General features: G+C 41.8%; 3 protein-coding genes across 4 annotated transcripts; 2 read left to right on the forward strand and 1 right to left on the reverse strand.

Annotated features, from left to right (window-relative positions):
• Nucleotides 1-3692: 3692 nt before the first annotated feature.
• clic1 (chloride intracellular channel 1) lies at nt 3693-10733 on the forward strand. 2 transcript variants are annotated; one of them, XM_071527497.1, is made up of 7 exons: nt 3693-3857; nt 4138-4200; nt 5573-5682; nt 6103-6228; nt 6553-6659; nt 7499-7680; nt 7890-10733. In XM_071527497.1, exons 2-7 carry the CDS (start codon nt 4159-4161, stop codon nt 8049-8051), a joined length of 729 nt encoding a protein of 242 aa, XP_071383598.1. In that variant the 5' UTR covers nt 3693-3857; nt 4138-4158; the 3' UTR covers nt 8052-10733. The 2 variants fall into 2 exon arrangements, with proteins under 2 accessions (XP_071383598.1, XP_071383599.1); XM_071527498.1 differs by having other exon boundaries at nt 3842-3916.
• A 43-nt stretch (nt 10734-10776) lies between these two features.
• Nucleotides 10777-13371, reverse strand: LOC139650763 (prostate stem cell antigen-like). Its single transcript, XM_071527515.1, has 3 exons — nt 13004-13371; nt 12664-12783; nt 10777-11462 (listed from the first exon to the last, which is right to left on the reverse strand). The coding sequence occupies exons 1-3, from the start codon at nt 13053-13055 to the stop codon at nt 11251-11253; spliced, it is 384 nt and encodes a 127-aa protein (XP_071383616.1). The 5' UTR covers nt 13056-13371; the 3' UTR covers nt 10777-11250.
• Nucleotides 13372-17882: 4511 nt separating this feature from the next.
• Nucleotides 17883-25763, forward strand: ddah2 (DDAH family member 2, ADMA-independent). Its single transcript, XM_071527488.1, has 6 exons — nt 17883-17995; nt 19153-19897; nt 20647-20835; nt 22613-22732; nt 23618-23761; nt 24915-25763. The coding sequence occupies exons 2-6, from the start codon at nt 19592-19594 to the stop codon at nt 25032-25034; spliced, it is 879 nt and encodes a 292-aa protein (XP_071383589.1). The 5' UTR covers nt 17883-17995; nt 19153-19591; the 3' UTR covers nt 25035-25763.
• Nucleotides 25764-25817: the final 54 nt, after the last annotated feature.

Below are 25817 nucleotides of genomic sequence, written 5' to 3' on the forward strand. Positions count from 1 at the left end.
CTTATGGAGATTAATAGAATAGTTCTTCCAAAAATGAGTCAAAATTCAGTCATTATCTGCTCTACAACCATGTCAGTCAAAACTCCATTGAATCTTGTAGGATCTCCAAACACACAGAGAGTAATAGCTCCATCTTCATCTGAGCCTTTTCCCAGCTTCTCCAAACACAGCAGAGTATTGTCAGTGAGGAAAATATAGGAGATAATGAGGTATATATTGGACTTTTGGGCCGTTTGGCTACAAAACCCTTGCTGCACAAGCTCTTTGGAAGAATTTCATGGCCATTTTGGTTTTTTTTGTGTCGTAAAAACATAGCCCGATTGATTTCAATGGTTTGAAAGGAGGCTGAGATGGAGCCACGAGGGCAAACTTCAGTGGAGTTTTGACTGACATAGGAGTGAGAAGATAACGACTATATTTTCATTGTGGGGTGAACTTAATCTCCATAAGGAAATTGTCATTTCCCGCTCTGGATGCCACTCTGGAAAATTCAGTAGGGCAGAAGCTTGTTGACACGGTTCTTCAGGTAAAGGATGGTCTCTCTAGGCCAGCCTTGCAGTTTTCCATTGTTGTTTTTTTTGGCTGATTTTAGGGATGATTTACGCTCTGCACAATAATTGGTGGGCATGGGAAGCTTGTATTGTTCACAGAGGCAGACAACAGTTATCTGCTCCTTTTGTGCAGGGCTTTGTTTTACAAGAACAGTCTGCACTGTGACATATTATACTGTATGTATCACACTCAGCAACTAGAGTATATCTTTGTGTGAAATCTTCTCCGCTGAGCCTTACGACCTAGTTAGCCCTGTTTCTCCACTCTGTCTGCAGGTCACTTCCAAACCAAGGATGCCATCTAGTGCATCTTAAGGAGGAGCACAGCACACTGACAGGCTGACTAGGCCTGAAGAGCCAGTCTCAGTCTAATCACAACCTGACAATCTCAGGCTTCTGCAATATGCAGCAAGCATGCCTTCAACACTGTGTTTCAGTGTTTCTAAATGAGGCAAAGAATGAGTCACGAATGAGCCAAACAGATACGCGATTGTTGAAGAGTCCTAACCCTATCAAATGATTTGAAAGAATATGAGTCTTCCGTACACACCGCATAAAATTTCCAGGTCATACATATACAGACGATATGAGAGTAAAAACAGAACTGCAAGACAAACATATTCCCCTTTTTGATCAACAAATGAAATAATTCTCTACTTCTTCTCTAATTCTTTACTTCTCAGACAGGTCAAATTGTCAAATTGGGTCTTTTATAATTTGCTATCCAATGTCATGCCATTGTATTAATGCAGAACCTACAGTAGACATTCCCAAATTTGTTGATGTCAAGGAAGTTGAGACACTTTTGACAACAAACCCCCATCTGAGAGGTTTTTGTTGTCAGTCTCTACTTGATATGGGAAAATCACAGTGGAGAGAGTGAAACCTCTTATCAGAATACTCACACTTATACTTCTCTCACTGGGTTAACTTCTAGTGAATTAAATAACACTGAAATTAAACTATTATTATTAATTCATTAAACTATCCCCAAACTATCATTTTCCTGGAGACCCCTAAAAACACCCCCAAGGACCCCTGGGGGCCCTGGGGTAGTTTGGGCACCACAGTCCGACATGACTGGGGAACACACAGCACCTGAATAAAGGCTTTGACTGTCAGTGTTACATGAGCCTGTTACTTAGAGCTGGACCGATAACCCAACATGGCTTCCCGCAATACTTTTTTCATCCGGCAGATTTTTGGACACGATTCAGCTCTGCATAGTTTTTGACTCCTGGCAAGAAGTAACATGAAGTTGTTTATCTTTTGAAAGCAATGAGCCAGTAAAGATCAATATCACCCTCAATTGGGCATATCCTGTACTGCAATACAACTAGACACACACATACATGTATTTTGAATGTATATTTTGACAACATATTTATATTGACAAAATATATTTCAAAGTATTAGCCTCTTCACTGCCAAAAGAAACACAACATTGAGCTAATGTCATATATAATTTTTACTAGTCTGATATTTAATAGATTTGCATGCATATGTGAAGTGTTCAATATCCGTGCAAACACTTTGTGAACAATAACCTATAAATGTCTGTGACAGTTTGTGGCTGCAGATCCAGACTGAAAATCACAACATGAGCTGGGAAAAAAATCATGATGTTTGAAATCACCCCACCGGTTGTGATTAGTATAGATTTAATAAGGGAAACCAATAAGGGACACCTGGATTCACCTGATCAAAAAATAAATAAAAAATACTGGTGATAAAGCTTTTTCGCTCTCATCTTCATCTGGTAATATAATCGAGAAAGTTAATGTTTATAACTATCTTGGTATTTGGATCGATGACAAATTATCATTTAAATACCATATTGAAACGCTGGTCATTAACCTAAGGCAGATGGTTGTTTTTTTGTAGGAATAAAGTGTTCTTTCCTAGGAGTTGCAGGAAAAGGATAGTTGAGGCAATGTTTTTATTAGTCTTGGATTATGGTGACATTGTTTATAGAAACGCTGCTACCTCCACACTCCACTCCCTGGATGTTGTGTATCACTCTGCCCTCCGTTTTATTTCTGGTGACCCTTATTCAACTCATCACTGCACCTTGTACTCTGATGTTGGATTGCCCTCTCTTTCTCAAAGGCGCGAACAACATTTGTTTTTATTTATATTTAAAGCTTTAATTGGTAAACTCCCATTATATTTCATCCCTTTTTCAATGGCAGTGAAATAATCACATGACACGCTCCTCGGATCGCCTAATACTTCAAGTTCCTCGTGTAAACTCAGAACTTGGAAAGACTGGTTTAAGTTATAGTGCCCCTGCTACCTGGAACAGCCTTCAAAATGTTTTTAAATTAGATACCTTGCCCTCCCTAGACCATTTTAGATCGCTTGTTGCATGTCAAGTGGTATTTTAATGCAACTGTTTCAATTATTTTTTTAATTTGTAATCTTTTAATTTATTTGACTTTGTATTTTACTTTATTTGTATCTCATTTTATCATTTTATTTCATTGTATGTACCCTTGTTTTCTTGTTCTTATTCATGTATTTTATCTGTTGTCTTTGCTCTCGGCACCATTGTAAATGAGGATTCGTCCTCAATGGGTTTTCCGAGTATAAATAATAAAGGTGTGATGATCACTGTAGGCTACTTAAGAAAGAATAGGTGTCCCTAATATTTCATTCATTCAGTGTATATTTTTTGGCTACTATGAATGTGAGCTACATGTAGGCCTACAAATACACATTACATTTTCCACATCTTGAAACATATCTTTAAACATATTCTGAAGTGTAGGCTATGTGATGTGAAATGTATTTTTTGCAGTATGGCAAACAGTCCTGCAGACAAACCTGAGTAAGTAGGCTATTACATAAGCGACTTGGCTTCCCTCAACCTACTTCTTTATCTGAACAGATTTGGATTAGATTCAGCCCCGCGTGCCCAGGTTTTGACTCCTTTCAAGATATGGAAGTCTGGTTTATCTTTTGAAAACAACGAGACCATGTAGAGGTGAATAACTCAAATTCAGATGGACCGTTTGGTTTCGCCACACCTTCCTCGTCCTCAGGTTCCTCAGGTTGCCAGTCCGGGTCGGCGGGACTTTTTTTTTTCTCCCCCCAACCTCCTCCTCGACATCATCACAGCAAATCAACTCTTTGCTTCTGCCTTGAACGCCACTTGTTGCTCGCTGACTGAGACCTGAAACCAAAACCATCACCCGCTACCAGGAAATGGAGGAATGATGAGTGTGTAGCAGCAGCAGCAGAGAGACTCGGACTGGGAGGGGAAACAACAAACTAGGCGTCAACGGCCACTTTCAGGACTTGAAGGTATAGCTGTGCGGATTCATTGTTATAAAAGTTGATATTACGAGCCTTTTGAAGCCAAGGTTTGCTTTATCTGAATATTTATGACGCGTGTATAGCTGATTCGATACTGTATTTGTTACTTAGTTGCTGACTTTGTAGCGGAAAATAGATTGGGCTGCGCGAGGCGTTTCCTATTCGTCTGGATTGTGATAGAAAATGTTTTAATGTAGGCTACTTTCTGGCCTGCGCAACACAAACTTGTCCCTCGCTCACTTTCTGTCCATTTCTGTCTCCCGGAAAGGTTCGTGCACGAGCAGCCGAGATGAGCGACGAGAACCGAACGAAAGTTGAACTTTTTGTCAAGGTAAGCGATTGAATGACAAATCGCTGTCGCATCCACAAGTGACGCGCAATGGCGACATGTGTGACATGAATTTATTCAGGCAGTGAGTTCGTTACCACCTTATCGCATCTTCTTATTATGGCTAATGGCGTTTTATCGCACACGTTTATTTATTCGCAGCTGATAACTTATCACGGTTAATGGGGTTTTCCTTGTTTGGGGACATGATGTCACTTTGATTTTGCAGCCACAGCAGTCTATTCTATTCTATTATCATGATTTTAATACACATGCCAGTTAGACCACCTTCGCTGACTCACCGGGCTTATGAAAGACAGTACGACTAATCTAATTAAATGCACGTTAAGATAATGAACAGGCGACTTTAATCTATATTTAGTGTGTTGTCCAGGCTAATCTCGGGGCGTTGTCTTTGTCTCGCAAAAAACATCTTCTATAATATAACCAACAGCACTTTCTGCAGCTTTTTTTTAATGCCTTCCTTCCCTCATGCTCTTACACAAGTTTCCATAATGATTCCTCTGTATGAACATGTGGGCCCAGCTGAGCCTCCACCTCCCTCTGTGTGTTTTTTTTTCTCTTCACAAGTGAAAGATGCTGTTGTAACTTCCCTAAATCCTGATGTCCGGTCAGCCTTCCCAATCAAACCTGCTGCCCTTTCATAAGAAACAACCCCTGCCTGCACTTTGCTGTATGATAATTACTGTATGTTTGGCAGGAGTTTCACGTGGGCGTTGGTTACAATGAGGAGTAATTTACCTGCCATAGCCAGCGCTGTAAAAGGCCACAGTAAAGATCCAGAAGGATAGTTTGACTTAACATGAAATATTATGCTTTTACAAGGCCACACGTTAGAGATCTATAAACACTGCATGAGTAGTACAAGTTGTACATGACTATAAGGATAGGCTGCTTACTGTTCCTCCTTTCAAGACTGAGTCAAATCAGCCAAACTGCTAGAGACACGTGCTGCTGGCTTGGATGGATCAAACCCTGTGTTGCAGTTTTCTGTGAGGTGGAGGATGATATTTAAGTAGAAGAGTTAAAGCAATAGCTGAGCAGCATGATTTTTAACTCCTTGACATCTTTGTTCTTAGTTCATTTTCTCTGTTATTTGCTTTCTTTTCTTGCTTCTCTGTTATTTTCTTGCTCTGTTCCTTTCCTTGTATATGGATTTCTGGCCATACTGTAGCTTAACAAATCAAGTATTACAATTATTTTTGCCTATAAATAAGGTTATAAAGTCTCCAATGACTTTAAGGTTAACATTGCGGTTAGGTCAAACATATCCCAAGTGCTGGCCAGACATGAACCCCCACCCCCTTTGTGCATGTTTGTTTGTTTACAGCTGTTGTCTCTGTTGTTTTCCCAGGCGGGAATCGATGGCCAGAGCATCGGCAACTGCCCCTTCTCTCAGCGCCTCTTCATGGTGCTGTGGCTGAAGGGAGTCACCTTCGATGTCACCACAGTGGATATGACGAGGTGAACCACTTGGCCTTTCACTTCTTCTCTGTTTTTTTTTTTTTTTTACTTTCACAGCCTTGCAGGTTTATGTATTGTCCCAAAAGTGGAATGTCGGCCCACTGTTTCAACGCTCCCAAATGTGCGATATGTGAACTTGGAGCATTTTTATTCAATTAATGGGTGTCAAAAGATATAAAGCTGCACTGGCATTGATTTTAGTCACAACCATGTGAGTCATAGAAGTTTCCAATAAAAGTGAGGTTTCATATTTTCTCAGCTTCTTATTCTGTTTCCCCCATTCTCATTGCCTTTTAACCCCTTTTATTCTCACTTCCTCTCTCTCTCTCTCTCTCTCTTGCTGGATCCCCTTTCCCCTCTTCCTCCGTCTCTCTGACTCACGTCTCTCTCCTTTCCTCCTTCCCCCCTCCTTCGCTGCAGGAAGCCAGACATCCTGAAGGACCTGGCTCCCGGTGCCCAGCCGCCCTTCCTGATCTACGGCAGCGAGGTGAAAACCGACACCAACAAGATAGAGGAGTTCCTGGAGGAGAATCTCAGCCCTCCAAAGTAAATCACTCCATCCATCTGTTCTCCGACTTTATTCAGTTGTTTTGCTTCCAACCTTTACTTCATGCTGTTTTGTGTGCCACACCCCTCTCTCTGTGATCCCCTTTGTCTGTATCCCATGCAGTATTCAAATTTAACTATACTTTAAGATACAGCGTACATGCTTCTTCTTAGTCTAAGCTTTTCAAGATTTTACCGTCTCACGTCTCATCCAGGTGAATTTTTTGTTTGTGTAGAAACACATGTATTCATATGCATGCAATAGCAGTATAATTATGAATATTATCCTGCTATAAATCATAATTTCCCGTCTTTGTTGTTCAGGTACCCCCGCCTGGCCGCTCGTAACCCGGAGTCGAACACAGCGGGCATGGACGTCTTCTCCAAGTTCTCCGCTTACGTCAAGAACTCGAACCCCCAGCTTAATGACAGTGAGTGAGGCCTAATCTGCCCAAATTCGATTACAAGTAAAATTCGGCTCTGTTAGGGTCTGGTAATTATAATTTGATACTTGATCCACGTAGGGAAACAGCAGGTGGATGCTTGCCTATTTGCATTTCAGATCATAATGAAATATATTGGAGGGAACCTTGTTCATATTCGGCGTATACGTTTGCAATATCTAAGTGTTTTTTTCTGCGAGACGCTTTGCAGACACAGACCCTGTTCTATTTTTGGGGGCATCTCAAACTGGTTTTCATCACACAAAGAGTTTTTTCTGTAACAAATGGCACTGAGCTCCTTCTGTCTGCCTGTGACTGACAGAAAACCAGCAGGGACTGTCTGTGTTAATAACATTATGGCCTGAGCTTTTCTGCCTCGGTGGCAGCAGGTCACCTGCTGCTCTGTGTGTTTAGCTCTGTGCTGGAAATGTCACTGCTGTTGTGTAACCCCAGTTTTGGTATTTTTCTAGTTTCTGGTTTCCCTCTGAGTTTTATTGTTTTTACCGTGTTTTAATAATCATCTGATTGATTATTTTAAGCATTTTACTGTCCCGATCCTGCTTTTAATATGCTTTTATCAGGTCCACTCTACCTCTTAATATGTTTAATTTTTTTACTGGGTAATTTAATTGAAACTAAGGTCCATTAAATGCGTTAAAAATCCATTGCATAATTTCAAAATGAATTGCAATCAGCCTGAATTCAAGCCAGATTTTCTCTATTCTTGTTTACTTTTTGGAAATACAAACTATCCCACAGAGTTTTAATTATATATACGTTTGTTTGTGTGTGTGTGTGTGTGTGTGTGTGTGTGTGCATGTGTTCAGACCTTGAGAAAGGCCTGCTGAAGGCGTTGAAGAAGCTGGACGACTACCTCGGCTCTCCCCTTCCTGACGAGATTGACGAGAATAGCGCCGATGACGTCACTTCCTCGTCCCGCCCCTTCCTGGACGGTCAAGATCTTACTCTGGCTGACTGCAACCTGCTGCCTAAGCTCAACATTGTCAAGGTAAGCTTTCGTTTTAAAGCAGCACAGTGTGAGCGCTTGGATGAATAGATTAAGTTGTTTTTTTTAATCTCAAACAGAAGGCTTGCTGCACTTTCTGTTTCTGTTAGTGTTTCCTGCAGTAACGAAGAAAGTTCCCCTAAAAAATTTCACACTCTCTCTCTTTCTCTCTGTCTTTCTCTTCTATTTCCCCCGCCCCTCCCTCTCCCCAGGTGGTGTGTTTGAAATACCGTAACTTCAGTATCCCTCGCTCTCTGGCCAACCTGTGGAGGTACCTGGACGCTGCGTACGCCCGGGAGGAGTTTTCCTCCACCTGTCCGGACGACAAAGAGATCCACATCGCCTACTCCTCTGTCGCTAAAGCTCTCAAGTAGGAGGAGAAGAGGGGGGGGGGGTGCAGAGCATGAATACACCAGCAGAACCATACACAGAAGCAAACACACACAGGAATATACACACACACACACACACACACACACACACACCCTGCGTTCACACTGCGAGCAACTTGGTCGATGGGTTCCCTCTATTCTGACCGATTGTGTCTCGATCGCATTTATGTCATAGTCTCATGCAGCTAAGTTTTAAACAGTCACATCATGATTTTGTTTTTTTATTTAATAATGTTGCATTCTTTTGATAAGTCAAGATAGCTAACTTACCATCGATCGCAATGATGATTGTAACCGTCCTACTAACATTGTTTTTAAGACGTTTGTTCCTGTAGTCTTTCAAATAAAAGTTGTAGAGAAAAGGGAAACTTTGAATGCCTGGAATCAACTTCTCATCCATTTTGCGCTTGCCAGGCTCAACTGTTGTTTATGAAACGAAATCACATTGGTAAGGAAACAAGGAAGCACAGAAATCCGATTGGCTGTTGACGGTCAATGATCATCGCCAACCTTTCTCGCTTGTTGATCGTACACACATCCAGGTTTCCCTAGTTGCTCAACTCTATGGGAAATGTTGATTGTGTCGCTCGCAGTCTGAACGCCGGGACACACTCTGGGAATAGCAGATGAAGTGGATCCTCCCAAACACACACACACACACACACACACACACACACACACACACACACACACTGTACATGTACACACACTTTACACACACTTAAAACTACAGCCTTGCTCGTGTACAGAGCTTCAATACCAGTAGATACACACTGTAAAGTTGGAAACATTTCTTTGGCTTGTTCAGACTCAGTAAAGCCTGAGTCTATCTGAAGCATGCCATTGTTCCCTTCTTTATGACGAAATGCCATATCCTTCATTTTGGTAAATCCTAAAACCGATGCGTCGATATGCAGATGCCCACAGAGCTGCCTGCCACATCAAACTGTCACTCGTACCTTCATATTCAGTCATCGCTTTGGGAAATACATTGTCTGTTTAGGTGACAGACAGACATAACCAGCACCAGCTCACCTGCCAAGTGTCTTTGAGGTATTCCTGCAATTACAGATGCGTCACATTCAGTACAATATATTACTCCACTGCTGAGGTAACAAGGCCTTTTACCATTGAGGATCACAAGGGCACCGATCGCATACTTTAGTCACCTCGCACCTAAATGTAATAACTTCATATTGTTCATGGCCTGCAGGCTGGGACTCGCTGCAGGGACGAATAGCGGAGAACAGTCACAGAGGCAGGAAGTGATTTCAATAGACCTCTGCTTCCCCTTTCTGCTTTCTGCTCTCCCACACCAGGCGTGAAGGATTAATCAAGATTACCAAGCTTGTTTTGATCCGCTGTAAGGTCGTCTTGCCAGCTAATCACTCTGCTCTGCCTGTATAATGTGTGAAGGATGTTTTTTTTTTGTCTTTTAATAGTGTAAGGAATCAAATTGTGAGCTTGTTGAAGTTACTCTAGATGAAGAAGTGAGGCGACGGTTCACTTGTCCGGGGCGCGAGGCCTGTTCTGTCATGAAGAAATGCAGGAAGTTACGCATAAGCACAGTTTTTCAAGAGGAAAAAACATCAAGAGCATTAGATTAGATTGTATGATTGATCATGTAGTGTTTGCAGACTGACAGTTTGCATCATGTCTGCAATTCTCCTCAAAGTGACTTGAAATTGAACACATGGGAAGAACTGGAAATCATTTGTCCGTCCAACCGTAGTAGGAACTAACTGCAAGGCACTATTTAAATTAAAATTTACAGAGGCAGTTAGCAGCCAAGATTTAATTTATAGGTAGTGTGAACATTTTTTGTTGTGAGCTTTATAGTGTTAGCTCCTGGTAGCCTCGTTGCGTTATAAATGTCTCTCGGATCAAGGTAAAGCTCTGTAAATCAATTAAACCTAAGTGCAATTTAACACGATTGAATAGGACAATCTTCTATTATCATATTGCTTTCATTATATTAGATATCTAATGTGAGCACTGCTGGTTATTTTCCTACAGAATTTTAATCACACAAGTTAAGCCCCATGTGTGTCGATCAAACCCATGAAATATTTGACTTGACTGAAAGATTAATTGTTGTGAATTTCATTTAATTGCTAAAGAACGGACCGACTTTCAGAATGGCTGTATGTTTAAAAGGGACCGGGTCTGTATAATTTCAATGCTGATGTATTCTTGTGTTTCTTTTATCCAAGCATGGAAGACTTGTTATTGTTTCACTTTTTACTGTAAGACTAGAGACAATTTCAGGGAACTTTTAACTCACTTATTACATTCCTTAAAATATTACCTTTATCTACTCGGTTAAATTTTAATTTCACTATTTCTAACTCTCTTTTTTTTTTATCTTGCTGTCATGTATTGTTGGGAGACCCATATTGTGATTTTCACTAGCTGTTCACCCACTCCTGTGCATTTCCCTACACATATTTTAGCCTTTTTTTCAGCTCTCTTCCATTTAATCAACAGCAGTTGCACTTAAAGTCCACAGGAGCAAAAAGTTGTGGACACCGAACCAATACAATTGACTTAGATCATTAATGCTGACAATCAACTAATAGCACAGCTCAAAGTTTCTTTTATGTATTTTGTACCTCTTATAAAGACACATTCAATTATTAATATTCCAATAAAAACATCTTAAAATAAATCCACCATTGACAGATGTGTTTTTATTCATTTTTCTCCCCTCTTTTATATATGAGCCCCAGCCAAGAAGGCAGCATACAAAAAGGTACACATGAAATAAACAACACAATTTCAAGTCTATAAAAGCAGTATGCCAGAATTTTTTAAGAGCAATGGCTTTAAACATGAATTGAATTAACTTTTTTTTTTAAAACACATGTACATGGCAAATACTCACATATCTTTAAAATACAGCACCATTGAGAACCATAATGTTGGGAGGGCGTCTCTGAAAAGTAGTTTATTAAGGTTAAAGTTGCATTAGCATCAATATATACGGTTATAATTAATATAATTTACTGGGCAGCCACTGGGACGATTTCACTGTTAGTTCTAATTATAAAAATGTAGGAATTTCTAAACCCTGCTGGCAAACAAATGTATGCACATGTGCCTCTTTTCCAGATATCTTTCTCAGGTGACTTACATCTTCAGTATGTTGCGTTGCACATGCCCCAGCTCAGCTCTCTGCCTGTCAGGCCAGCAGCAGAGAGAGGGCAGGCAGCAGGCAGAGCGCCGCCCCTCTCCAGCTGGGGGCAGCAGCGGGCGCGGCCCCGTTGCACAGGTCCGTGTCGCAGCAGATGTTGGTGTAGTTGAAGGAGAGGCCCGCGGCTTGTTTCTGGCCGCTCCTGCCGCACTGGGAGGCGACGGCACAGCTCTTCTCGTACAGGGTCAGCCGCAGAGAGCCTGCAGGGGACAGCGGAACGAGGGGTTATGATTTGTTTTGGTGCATGCAGCGATGGGCTAATGATGGAGTTTCACTGGTCAAACAATACGTGAAGTTTGGCCTATTTGGCATTCACTTAACTATTAAGTTAAGTGAAGTATTCATGAGTCCTGATGCTTACCTCATCACTCAAAGTTGGTATTTTATAACAGGAAACAATACTTGAGCTTGTTATTTGAAATCTTACAAGTTTTATTGTATACTGAAAAAAATAATATTCTTGTATAGAATTAGATTTGTGTCTTTAGTATCAAACAAAACATTTCAAATTGAAAAGAAAGAAAAAATTCTATGAAAAATAATGATCTCAAGAGCAAAACTTAAGCCAAAATATTGCTAATTATTTCTATGTGCGTGCAAACTAACTTTTAATTGATTCAAATAGCAATCCTCTGTTCATAGTTTTCCCTGCTTTGTTTATGCTGATCAGGACATCACCTTCACTCCCAGTATTTGCTGTTATGTTTCTGACACAAACCTCTCATGTGGGCGGGGCTTAGAGGGATGTGTCTCCTTTGTTTAGTGTGGAGTGACAGCTCAATCACCAGGAAGTAGAAACTGCAAGGCAAACGTGCCATAAACTCGCTTAGAAATAATTTGCTTGCAAGAATTTTTTCCTGTTTGTTTCAAAAACTAAATTTTGCTCTTGCGATCGTTATTTTAATTCCCTCTCATTTTGAAATGTTTCGTGTATGGAATTAGACACAAACCTAATTCCATATTCTCGCACTTAAGGTCAAGTCTGAATATGTTGTAACATGGATGATGTTGACACAAGGGTGTGTGTGTCTTTACAGCTTTTTGTCTCCTCTTAGCCTCTGATGAGACACACTGCCCCACCCACAGCCCTATTTTTAGAGATAATTTGACGGCATCAGGGGCATTAGAGGACTGACAACCGGCTTGATGAGAAACCGGTGCTGAGGTTTGACCTGTTGAGCTACTCTTTTGTCTCGTGTGTTGTATGTAAGAGTCTAGAAAGGATCAGGCCTAATTGAAGGACGGCGCTCAATCCTATTCACAGACATTGTTCTGTAATTTGAGGCCATCATGCCCTAAATTCTCAGAAAACACTCTCATAAACAGAAGCAGCAACACTCTCTCCCTCTCTCTCTCTGTCACACACACACACACACACACACACATCGAGCTGGAGCTCACCACGTGTTCCCACCGCAGTGCTAGACAGGCAGCGCTGCCCAGCTGGGCATTCCTGAGGAAACTTGAGGCAGTCCAGAGGAGAGATGGCAGGAAACACACATGTGTAACATTGCAAACAAGCTGAGGGGAAATAGTAGGAAACAATGGGAAATTCATTATGAGACTTCACATTCTGCAAACAGGTCACAAGTGATGAAAACCTTTTAAAAACCTTTTTGTACAGGTTTGAAGGCATGTTTTACACTAAATCAAAACACATCCCTTAAATTTGTGCTTTTGTAATGGTTTCAGTGATGATTACATTAAACAAAATCAATCTTTCTTTGCATTTCCTTCATACCTGCCAAGGGGAGACAACACAGGAATACGATGAGAAGTTGTGAACAAGACATGATGTTCCAAGTAAGAAGTCCTCAAATCGTTCTCAGTGCGGTTTTCAAGCTCTGCGTCCCTCCTGGTACCTTATAAGTCTCTTGTCCAACTAACTACAGCTGATCCGACGCGTCTCCCAACTCATTCATAAATTTAGTTTCTCTTTTTTGTTCTTCTCTGCGTCTTTGAAGTCCAAACCCACAGTCTCTCTCTTCCTGACCTCTGTCCTCTGTTCTTCTTCCACTGTATCAAGGTATTAACTTCTCAAAATGTAATTTGTATTGTCAACCCCCTCACTTCACCTCCTACTCTATCTCTTTCTGTCCTCCTTGACTATTTCTCGGACACATAGTCATGTTACTTGGGAGGAAGCGTCTCCTCCCCAAAACCTCTAATTTCATTTGGAGAGCAGCTAACTGTTTACAGCTGACATGCTCAACGAACACACCTCAACGGAGGAATATACCATTTGTTTTAGGAAAACGATGAGCGAGCCAAGTCAAGAAATGTGTAGCATGGGTTATTCATTTATTATCTTATCCAGGATGTACCAAAGCGTCCTGCCTTTAGATCTATTTTGAGAGAAGTACCCTGTAAAAAAAAACAAGTTTCAGTTTAAAACCATAAGGAATCCAGCTGTGTTGTGAATTTAAGTCTAGTCAATGGCAAAAAAAATGAAGAAGTATGTTGTGTGTAAGGTCAGTGTCATTACAATACCACCTTCAGTGAATTTCAACCACAACAGTATCTTAGTCAGAGTTACTCAATGATATGTAGTTCAAAGAATGACTGTAACACTGATACCATTTAGCGGAAGAGTGAGACAGAATTAGAGTAGAGAGAAGAGGAGTGTGTTGATGTGTAATGGAGTTGAGTGTGTTCAGTTAAACTCACTCCTACGCGGTATGATGGTGCAGTGAGCAGGGAGATCGTACTTCAACCAGAGGGCCTGGCTTCAACCCCCTGCAAGTTTTGGTTTTCAAAACAAAAAAACTAAAAAATACTATCCGTTGTCCAAGTCAGAATGACACCTGTTGCAAATGTGTTTTATGTGTATGTGTGTGAGAGAGTATCTGAATTATTTTTTATCAGTCAAAATACACTTTACATGTATGTTTATCATCATTATTTTGTTATTTCTTTTTGTGTTGCTTTGGCAGCAGTGATTTGACCATTGTTTATGCCAATAAAGTCTTCTTGAATTGAATTTGGTAAGAAAGGGAAGAACCAGTGAGAGAGAGAGAGAAGGAAGGAGAGGAGGAAAGACAGGCAGTGGCAGAGAGAATGACAGTGAGACAGATAGAGGGAGACAGCATCTAAAAAAGAGAGACAAAGAGAGAGAGAGACAGCACAGCAGAGATAGAGCATCTAAAAAAGAGACAGTCGGCACAACAGAGAGAGACAGCATCTAAAAAAGAGAGAGAGACAGTCGGCACAACAGAGAGAGACAGCATCTAAAAAAGAGAGAGAGAGACAGCACAGCAGAGAGAGACAGCATCTAAAAGAGAGAGAGAGAGACAGCACAGCAGAGAGAGACACAGCATCTAAAAAGGAGAGACAAAGAGAAAGAGAAACAGTCGGCACAGCAGAGAGACAGTCAGCATCTATAAAAGAGACAGAGAGAGAAAGAAAGCCAGCAAGGTGGTGAGAGAGAGACAGTCAGCATCTATAAAAGAAAGACAGAGAGAGAAAGAAAATCAGCAAGGTGGCGAGAGAGTAGTCGGCATCTATAAAAGAGAGACAGAGAGAGAGAGAGGGAGAGTCAGTGAGCCGGAGACAGAGCCGGTCTAACTGAATTATCCTTTAGGGCCTAATAGGAGCCGTGAGGGCAGCAAGCAGGACGGTCTGCTGACAGCAGTCTTGTGATGGAGTGAGGCAGGCTCAGACTGAATAAGCTGTTTACCACTTGATTAATTACACAGCGCTCAGCCAGGCCAGAAAACTCCCCGGAAATGTTGACAGACACCCACCAGGCCCGGGCCAAGCAGCACTGGCAATAAAGTTTTCTGTGGTTTGGGTGCTAGATGGCTGGGTTTTGTTACTTATAGGACAATTCAAGAAGTGTCAGAAAGTTTAGATCATCACAGTTAAGTATTTGAAAGTCATTTTGGTAATTAAGTGTGATTGACACCTTCCCTGACACTGTTTGAATTGTGATGATTAAACTCACCTATCCTCCCTGTATCTTACCATCCTTAACAGTCTGACAACCACAAATCAAATCACTGCTGTTGAGTGAAACAAATAGCCTTCTTTTTAGATTGACCACCATGCATTTTTTTGAGTTTATTAAAATGGTTTTGAAAAGGTTTCATAAACCCAAGGGTTGCAGGATTTCCCCCAACCCGTAGAGGAGCATGTAATCCCTCAATTTCAGTTAAAACATAAAATTAACTACAATTGGAGTCACAAGGGTTTAACCTGACCAAATACAGGCCAAAAATGATAAGCGAAGTTGCCCTCAAGTGCAGTTTAGGGATCAGTTTCCCTGCCCCCAGTCCTCACTGAAGCTGTTAGTGAGGATAAATGCAAAGCTGACCAAAGATCAGATCTTGTCAAGGGGGGTTTAAGGGTGACTTCATCTTAGAGCTAGTATGGGACAGCAATAGCATTCATACAGCTTGGAGCCCGTATCAGTAAAGCCACTGAAGTCAATAGGAGTTTAACAGATGGACCACAGTTTCAGAGATGGTCCCTGTGAATTAATTCCAGTAAAATCGTGCCCATTCAAGCCCGTGGTAATAGGATGGGCGGACCCACAGGAGGACAAAAGTTTTGTGAATTTTAATTGCAAGGGGAGCGGAGAAGACTGTTTCCACACAGCGCTGGAGTGGTGGTGTGTATGGAGAGCCTGCTGATGCCGCGTTTAACGGAGGATGTTTTGTGTGTTGGCTGAGGGAGCGCGGTGGACAGATGGTGTTCTTTAATCCTGTCTGTGCCCTCTACCTCGCTCCCTCCATCCCCTTTTCTCTCTCTCTCTCTCCTACTACAGCCACATCACATTTTCTGCCTCTCACGCTCTCACACGCACAGATTTACACTCAGATTGCTTTTTCTTCTTGGTTTCTCCTTTGTCCCATGTAAGCTTTTCATCTCTGACTCCCCCTCTCTCTCTCTCTTTCTCTTTATCTGTCTCTCTCTGTGTTGATGAACTGATCTGGCTGCAGTAACTCACTCCGGTCAGTAGAAGGGAATATTGTGCTTCCCTATGAGTCAAAAAGTATAGTCACATGCACACATGTATACGCACACAGCCATCTGTTACCTAGGTTGTGTTTGTGCGTGTTTACATCCCTGCATGGCGCCCAAAGCCATATTTGTTCAGCAAAAGCAAAAAAAAAAGTTTGATAAATAATACATCTGGGTATTAATTATAAACAGGGATAACATTATATGTTTATAAGCATAGCAGAGCTGTTTCTCTGGTGTCCGATGAGGCAAACTGTTTATCCCACAGTCTGTGCAATGTCCAATATCATTTGACCCACATTTCAGGAAAAGCCAGATTATATTTTTTGCTCTCTCATGCCACACAGACAAAGACAGACGCAAAGACAGACAACAACAATGGCTCTAACATAGCGCAGGCCTTAATCTATGAATCTGTGATCTCTTTGAATACAAGGAGGGAGAGAGAGACGGAAAGAGAGAGAGAGAGAGAGGATTGAAGGTGACTCACAATTGTTTAGACAGCCTGGTGAAATAAATCAGCTGTGAAACTGATAAGGTTAATGCAGCCATTTATTTAGACCGGAGTGGGAGAAGTGATAATAATATTGACTTTTTTGATTCACTGCAACAGTCCCAGTTTATGTCTAATGGGCGGATACAAAAAAGAGAGAGGAGGGAGGGAGAGAGGGGGTGGGGGTGGGTGGCTCTCTGGCCTTTTAGAAAAACAATACATCAGGATTAGGGGGGAAAATATGAATCCTTAATCCTGTGAGAAGACCTCATAGAAATACCCCAATCCCTCCCTTACTCCCTGTCCTGCGAGGACAGAAGAAACATGAGGAAAGGGTCAGAATAGCTGTGTAGGGTAACAACAGTTATGCTAGCATCTTTAAATAAAAAAAGGTGAGATGTGGTCAGTTTTTGGCCTCGTTACTCCAAAAATAATGCATTACTCGTTACTCACTTGAAAAGTAATTTACTTCTTTACTTATCACTCTGTTAGCGGTAATTCGTTACATTAATTTCCGTTACGCACCTCAAATTGGCAGTTAAGTTAGTCTCTCACCTTCAAAAAATCAGGCTAGCGTTAACTGTATCTCCTGTGAAAGACCAGGATAGTGTTCATGTCCATTGTTTTTGTCGTCCTTTTGCTGTATAAAATCACATTAACTTAGTAGGATTACTTCCTAAGTGGAGAAAGTCAACTTTTGTTCCGTGTTTTGTTCAGCTAGTTTAATATGAGAGGACGACAACTCCAGTTGACGAATCGGGAGATGGTGAGACTCGTAGTTTTTGGATAGCTCAACTGAAATTGTCGTTGTAATTCTTTACACTGCTCGTTACTGTAACGCGTTACTATACAACACTTGAATCCGAGAGTGGACTGGATCCGGACAGGACGTGTGGGGGATGGGGGGGAAGTAGGGGATGAAAGGGAGAGAGAGAGCCGCGTCAAACCTCCGTCAAACCGGCCACTGATACGCAGATAAGACCGGAGGTTAGGCGACTCGGGTTTCAAAATAAAAGCCTACGTGTTACTCCAAAAACCGTTGCAACCATGGAAGTATATCACCGCAAGCACGTTCCTTATTCAGAGTTTTATTTTGAAAGTTATAACCGGACGTCGTCTTATTTTGATTCTGGAGGGCTTGACACTGGTGGGTGAGAGACGGAGAGAGACAGAGGGAAAGAGAGAGAGAGAGAGAGAATAACGGGAACGGGTCGGTTTGGGAATAAAACACAAAGAGGGACACGCGACCGTGCGTACAAGCCGCGGCACTTAAAAGAGGTAGGCGGGTGTCTATGTCCTTATCTGTTATTTGTACAACTTCATTTAATGTTAGTGATAGTTTGTAGGCTAGAAATAGGTGGTACATCATCAGAAGTATTGAACTGCTGGGCGGTGCACTCCTGCAGTTTTGTGCTGCGTATGGCCAATGTTCGTATTGGTTATACTGCAGCTGGACCTCAAGAATATCTGGAAAAGCCTTATGCGCAACTAAACAGTGTTAGTGTTACTTTGTGAACCTGAATGAAAAACAACTATAGTAATCATATAATGAATATTATATTGAAACATTATAATGATATGAGGCAAAAATAGCCTACTATAAAGTACAACAAGGTCTCTACAAACTCACTATTGAGTAGCCTACCACAGACGCACTTCAAAGCCCTGTAGGAATATTATAGGAATATTATTGTGGTTTTCCGTTGGGGAAATCTCAAAAGCTTGGAGGTAATTCTCAGATGCACTGTAAGGTTTTAGTGCTGCATAATAAATGAAGTGCAATGCTCCACACTTGTTGCGCTCGTTTTGAGAAAGGGATCGACCTGAATTTGAAGCACATTTAGGAAACATCCCATCCTGTGCGTAGGGGAACCTTGTCCCGGACTGCAGCTTCACAGTGGGCGGCTGCTGAGGTTTACAAGGGAAGATGATAAAGGGGCAATTGTCCCAAATCAAACCCACCGCCCAAATATGGAAAGGCTTTGCAGCATATTGCAAGAGGCCATTGAAGAATGTTCCCTTTTAATCTAACCTTGAACAATGCTCCCTTGTCTACGTTGAGCTCTGCTATCTCTGCTGTTATTTCAGCTGCCCTTGGATGGTCCACTTTGTTGCATTTACCTTTCATTATGCGTATGAAAGTTTGTTTAACTGTTGTTTAGCTTGTTTCTTCTTCTTCCCAGCCAGCTCACATCAATATTCTTCTTCGGTGCCATAAAGTAATCTAACTCTCCAAAATAATGATGCAGGCATTCGTCTCTTAGCAAACTAGAGCGGGATGTGTGGGCCCCTGAAATATCTATAGATGTGTGTGCACTGGAGCTTGAGCAATTGATTGCTGCAGTTTTTTGGCCCGCTGAGCATTCATGAAGCAATCTCCGTCCCATTGTGTCTGGCCTTATTAACATGTCCATCTCCTTTATCCTCCGTCTCAGGCTGTGATCACCAGACTGGATCTCTCCTTGGCGTCTGTGAGGATGCAGATGGGGCCTGAGTAGCCGGCGGAGCAACTGGCATGAGAGAAGAAGGCGAGAGAGAGAGAGAGAGAGAGAGAGAGCGATGAAGACATTCTCCACTCTCTCCGCCTGGATGACAGACTTCCCACAGATCTGCTGATTCGCCCCATCAGCTTTCTTTAGTGCTCAGCTGGTCTCGTAATAAAACCAGGCAGTCAGAAAGTTAGGAACACACACACACACACACAATCCCCTTTATTCCTTCTTGCTTGTCTCTTGGCAGAACACACATATTGCCATTTCACTGGAAGAGCACCATTACCTGCTGTTAAAGAGGGCACTACCACTTCTTCTTACAGGCAGACTTAAGAAGTACACACACACACACACACACACACACACACACTGTAGTGACGTCATGGCTAACATGTGCCCGTACGGCCGGTTCACCCACGCCGTGGTGCGGGGCATCCCAGAGTCCTTTGGGACGGCGGCGGCGGGGGGCGACGGGCATGAGAACGGGGAGAACTCGGTGGACCTGGCCAAGGCTCAGCGGCAGTTCGGGGTCCTGACCGGAGCGCTGAGGCAGAAGGTGGGCCTGCAGCTGATCGAGATCCCCCCCGACCCCGAGCTGCCCGACAGCTGGAGGATAGAGGATGTGGCCGTCATCCAGGGAGACACCGCACTCATCACCAGGCCCTTCAAACAGCAGAGACGCAGCGAGGTAACAAGGGGGAAGAAAATGACTTATAATAATCCATTCATATGTGTGTTAGTGTCTGAACCAGTTTAAGGCGTAGTAAGTACGATTTTTACTGCACCATGGCACAGAATGAGCATAATTTATCTGCAGGGGTTGATAGAGGTCTTGATCAATACCAGTGACTCAACGATTACTTTGCCAGGTGCTGAGATTTCTGGCTTCAAAATGTGCTACTTTTTTTTTTTTACCTACTTTTTTCTTTATTTTTTATTGCAAATACACGTATTAGAATACACAGTACATATATTTCACTTATACTATACACAATGCAATACTACAATGGTGTGATTTTCAATTTTTATCACCCCTTAGGTCTCCAAACATGTTGTACCTAAGAATCCCTTGTTGAACTTAGATCCAAAATAGCACTACCCCGAATTCTCTGCTTTGAAAAATAAAACTACCCACCAACTGGAATTTAAAGACAACCCCAATCCTCCCATTTACTCCCCTTGGATTCATTTCTCTATGCATTTTCAACTCTTAGGGCCACATGTGAAAAATGTATTTGAGTTAATCTCAGAATTCTGAGAATAAAATCAGAATTACTTTAATCTCAGAATTCTGATTTAAATCTCAGAATTCTGACTTTATTCTCAGAATCTCAGAAGATTAATTAACGACCCCTTAATTAATATGTCAAACTCTCATAGTAAGATAACTTCAGCATGTCTGTCTCTCTCTCTCCCCCCCCCCCCACACACCCCCAGGTGGAGGCGGTGAGGAGGGTGATGTCGGAGCTCAACCTGACGGTGGTGGAGATGGGGGCGGAGGAGGGCGGCTCCGCAGGGGCCACGCTGGAGGGCAGCGACGTCCTCTTCACCGGGAGGGAGTTCTTCGTCGGCATCTCCTCCCACACCAACCACAGAGGGGCGGAGGTGCTGGCAGACACTTTCAGGGTGAGCGGCATGGAGGAGACAAGGAATGGATGATGCAGGATAAATAAATGAATGAAAGACTGAATGAATGAATGTATGAGTGAATGAAGAAGACAGAAAATACAGTCGTGGATGTGGAGAAGTAGAGAAACTCAGAGAAACATATCTAATCCACAAACGGTTTTATATATAGCATTCAGTAGTTGTAGTGTGGATTTCTGGAGGGTAAGCTGGCTCTGTGGATTGCTATATAAGAAAACATAAGAAAACAGCTGATAAAATCAAAGCTAAACTTACCAAAAACCTTTAGCTGTAAAATAATCTTTGTTCAGTTTTTTTAGCTAATGGAACAAAGACAGTCTTAGATGCCAAGATGCTTGTCTGAAAACGAGCCCAGCTGCCAAAAAGGAGCAGGTGGCCATTTGTTGTATTGCATTTGGGGAATTATACCTTGTAAACAGTGATGAATGAGGCTGATCCATTGGCCAAATGATGGAGACCACACAGCAAGTCCCTTTAGGCTTGACATGACCCGCCCATTAGTATTGATTCCCTCACTCCTCTTAAGTGCATTTTACACTCTTCTGTTTTACTACACACACGCACATACTTTTTATCTACTTGTGTTGAATGTGTGTGTGTGTGTGTGTGTTTGCATTTGTGTTCCTTTCATTGTGTGTGTGGTGCATCAGTCCGGTATGAATTTATTGTGTGGGTGGGAGGGTTCGTGTGGTGAGCAGAGGGATCAAAGAGAAAGACCAACATGTACTGTATGGCCTTTCTTTGTACTTCTAAGCTCTTCTAAACACAAAAGAACATGATCCTCCAGCAGTTCTTAACGATTATCTTTTGAATTTGTATATTCAATATCACACCTACAGGCAAAACACACCGCTGGGTGTGTAGGACAGCAGTCTTCTAAGCATCTGTATCATGTATCATACCATTTGTCGCCAGGCTTTTAATTTTTCATAAAATTCTAGTGCACAATACCTCACTAGTGCTGTTTACATGCTTCTAGTAAAACCATTTGTCACTGTAATCATTTAGTCACATTTTGGAGCTTAGATGTAGTCTATCCTCAATTTGACTCAAATCTTTGCATTTTTATTATTGGCATTTATCTTCAAAAATTCAAACATACAATGTATTTTATGTATCACAATGTATCACACAATGTATTTTAAAAACACAGTGAAGCATTATTAGAAGCATTATTACTTCCATTATGGTTGTTAATGAATCCTCTGAACCATAGAAACATTCAGTGTGTTCAAACTAGGGTTGGATGTTTTTGAAGGCTGATACCGACTTGTAGTTTTGGATTGCAAAACCCCCCAAAATTACAAGGATTTGGTGTTTCCCCCAGAATTGTATTCTTGTCAAGGTGGAAAAGCCTCTGAAACAGTGTCAAGACCATCATGGGACACTAAAACTTTCCACTGAAAGCCACACTAATGAAATTCTTTCAGTTGGGTCAGCAGCTCCTGAAGGCAGGGTGAGGCAGGTTTCATTGCAGGTTTTGCAGACTGCCGTCCCGGAAGCTGTTGAGTGAAATAGTCCGGCATCACACTGGAATGATTTTGCATATCAGCCATAATAAAATAATAAAAACATATTCAGTAGCTAGTAGTATCATATAAAAGGCCCATATGGCTTGATTATATTGGTCTAATTTTGCTCCAAACAATGGAATTAGTCACCATTCATGAACAACCATAACTGCATGAAGCCTAGTAATAAAGAATTGTAAGGGACACTGTTAAGCTAAACCCTATCACTGTCCCTCTGTGGTCAGGACTTTGCTGTGTCCACCGTCCCAGTGTGTGGTGGAGCTCGACTGAAAAACATCTGCTCCATGGGAGGTCCAGACACCATCATCATAAGCAACAACGAGGGGGCCAAGAAGACACTCCGGGTCAGTGTGTGTGTGTATGAATGTGTGAATGTGTTTGTGTGTGCAATATTTCCCACGGGTTAGTAGTTTACCTCAGCAGAGTGAGGTACAACATGTTCTTTTTCCCCCTTTATTCAATCTGTTGAAATATTGATGGCCTTGATCTCATTTTTCCTAGTTGTGTTTCTATATTTGGTCACTAAATTGACTATTGTAGTCACAGCTTTGTGAAGCAAATATAAAATACATTACCTATGCTACCATAGGTTAGTGTGTTCAGTTTCTGTACCAGGGTTCCAATTCCAACACTTTTCCTCATACCCCAACACTGCAATTGAAATATTACTGTAAAATATGTAAGACACATCTGTTCTGCATAACAGTCTGCATAACCCTAACCCTCCAAACAAAATCCCAGACTGTTTTTTGAATTGTGGATGAGAATTTGGACCATGGGGTGATTATAATGGCTATAATGTGCGTTATAATCATTAATCATGTTGAGCAACAACAGTATTAGAAAATCACAAGCACTTATATCAGATATTGATAATTTTCTTCCCTGAATATTGAAAATCATGCACTGGCCAGGCCCTAGAGTGTAGACATTACTCATGAGCCAACATTAGACCTAATCATCTGCCGTACACTTACCTCCCCTCCCGTCCAGATGTGCTCTCTCACGGCCCAGGAGAGTCTCTCCCTGTCTTCATGTTTCTCTCTGTCCTAATGTGAACTACACACACCCAGACTCCTGACTGCTAATGTCACACTAATGGCATTAGTGCTTTCTGTGTGCAGAGCGCTGGGAGTGGTGTGCAGCAATACGTGTGTGTGTGTGTGTGTAACTGTGGAAATGGTGCATCATAACACTGTGTATGTGTGTGTATGTGTGTGTGTGTCCAGATGATGGAACAGCTGACTGATCACCATTATGAAGTGCTCAGTGTCCCTGAGGAATCGGCAGCTAACTGCATCTACATCAAAGGCCCGTCCAAACTGGACTACCTGCTGCACCGGCCCGCCGAGGAATGTCCCGACAGCGTCTCTGTGAGCAAAACTAATCGTCCTTTGCTCTGTCTCTAGCTAAATTAATCCAATCCCTTTCTCTAGCTCAGAGCTCGGGTTCAAAACACCATCTCAGCTTTTTCTAATTAAAGGGGCATTAGTGATCTATGAGCTTTATCCGCCTCTATCGAAGACCAGTAGAAACTGCAACATCTCCTCTTCTTACACAAGTCTCTGCCACAGCTCTCTCATCCCTCCCGTCACTTTGACCTCCGTTGACCTGAAATTGACACAAATTCACAAGTCACATTTTCACAATACAGCCAAATAAGCTAGCGAATTCAAGCAGAAATGTGTAGTGAAGAGGTAATGTATCACCATGCGAAATACTGCAATAATAATCCTTCTTTGTCATTTACCTTTTGTCTTGAGAACAAGGCTTTTTAGCCTTAGTTGCTGAACTGTCTTAGGATACTGGTCGCTCACTCGTAGTAGCGTCCTCCATTGCTGACCAGTTGAAAACAAAATTAGGTTATATTTAAAGGGCAGAGTGCCAGTGTGCATCGTATCTGTTGACATGATCAGATTTACTGATATGAAGGTATCTGATCAGGACAACAGAAGAAAAAAAATCTGAAGAAGATGGGGGAAGAGTTAAATAATAGGAACATCCACTAGAAACAAATGTGAGTTGTGTTCAAAAACCCTAAAACTTCCAAAAATCCCATCCTTGGATCGTCTTTGTCCCACAGACCTAAAGGGAACTGAGCTGAGTAATGTGGTTTCTCTTTCTTGCCCTTTTGCCCATTTAAATGTCATATTTGATTTATGTCTGATATTTTCTTTAATGTATAGATCCAAGAAAGGTGAACATGAAGGTTTTTAAATGTTATTCCACCACGAAATAACAAGCAACTGCATTTGTAAAGTCTATTCAACCAAAAAAGAAAATTAAGGAACACACCAACATAAGCAATTACATTATTTTATACAAGCCACCATAGCACCATAGGCTATAACAGTGATCTAATGTGTATAGTCACTTTGCTGTAAATTCCAGCCAGTGAAACAATTTTTTCCTTCCTCCCTTTCTGTCAATTAGCCAATTATTTCTTTTGTTGAGCATGTGCAGTACAGTCTGTGCCGATGATGTGACTGTGTGACTATATGAGTAAGTTATGTTTCCTCCCTCCAGGCCTTCCAGAAGCTGCAGGACTACACCCTCCTCCCCACGGCCTGCAGCGAGGCCTCCAAGTTCGGGGCGTCTCTCTCCTCGCTCTGCCTCCTCATCAACAGAAAGCATACGTATTTCTAAGGAAAAACACTTTTAATCCTCAGCACATACACAGTTTCCCTACTCATTTTCACAGCAAGGTTGGAAAACACCTCTCTGAAACAGCTTTTAGGCAACGTCACACTAACGCTTTTCACTGAAATTAAATGCTTGCCTATTAATTGTTAGGGGGGGAAAACACTGATACGCAGCATTTGTACGACAAAGAATTTGATCCAGCTATAATGTGAACTAACTATTGACACAGCAGCCTGGGCTCAAGTCGAGTCCACAAGGCGTCCAGCGTGCGGTTTCTTTGCACAGCTGCCCCCCCTGCTGAAGGGAGAGGGCAGCATGCTGGTTTCCACACAAAGTCAAACAAAATTTATTCATGACACCACTGAATGCAGTTGTAGTTTCTCACTGTTGTAACTTGTAAGTCGTTAACCACTCATTTCCCAGTTACTTTGAAGAGGACTTTGAATTTGCTGATGTCGGCAGCGAAAATCGTGTCTGTAGATTCCAAGAAATCAATTTGATCTTAATAATGAACAGGTCATTAGTACGCATTACAATAATCCCTTCTCAAAAGCAGTAGATTTGTTACTGACTACATTCTCATTTATGGTACGTGTAGCTGCTAAGTTTAGAAATGCAGATTTTTCCTCAATAGTGTTATGTTTTAGCTTTTGTATGTATAAATTTGTATCAAGTTTAGAGATGCCAATAAATTCAACTGACAACTATTACGAACCAAACATTTTCCTTGCTCATGTATTATCTATACGCTCATTTCAAACACTGTTCCATTTTGTACATCAAGAA

The sequence above is a fragment of the Centroberyx affinis genome, unplaced genomic scaffold, assembly GCF_046629955.1.
Source record: "Centroberyx affinis isolate AG114_WGS23_722 - 3 ecotype Tasmania unplaced genomic scaffold, CSIRO-AGI_Caff_v1 ptg001542l_1, whole genome shotgun sequence".
Taxonomy (NCBI): domain Eukaryota; kingdom Metazoa; phylum Chordata; class Actinopteri; order Beryciformes; family Berycidae; genus Centroberyx; species Centroberyx affinis.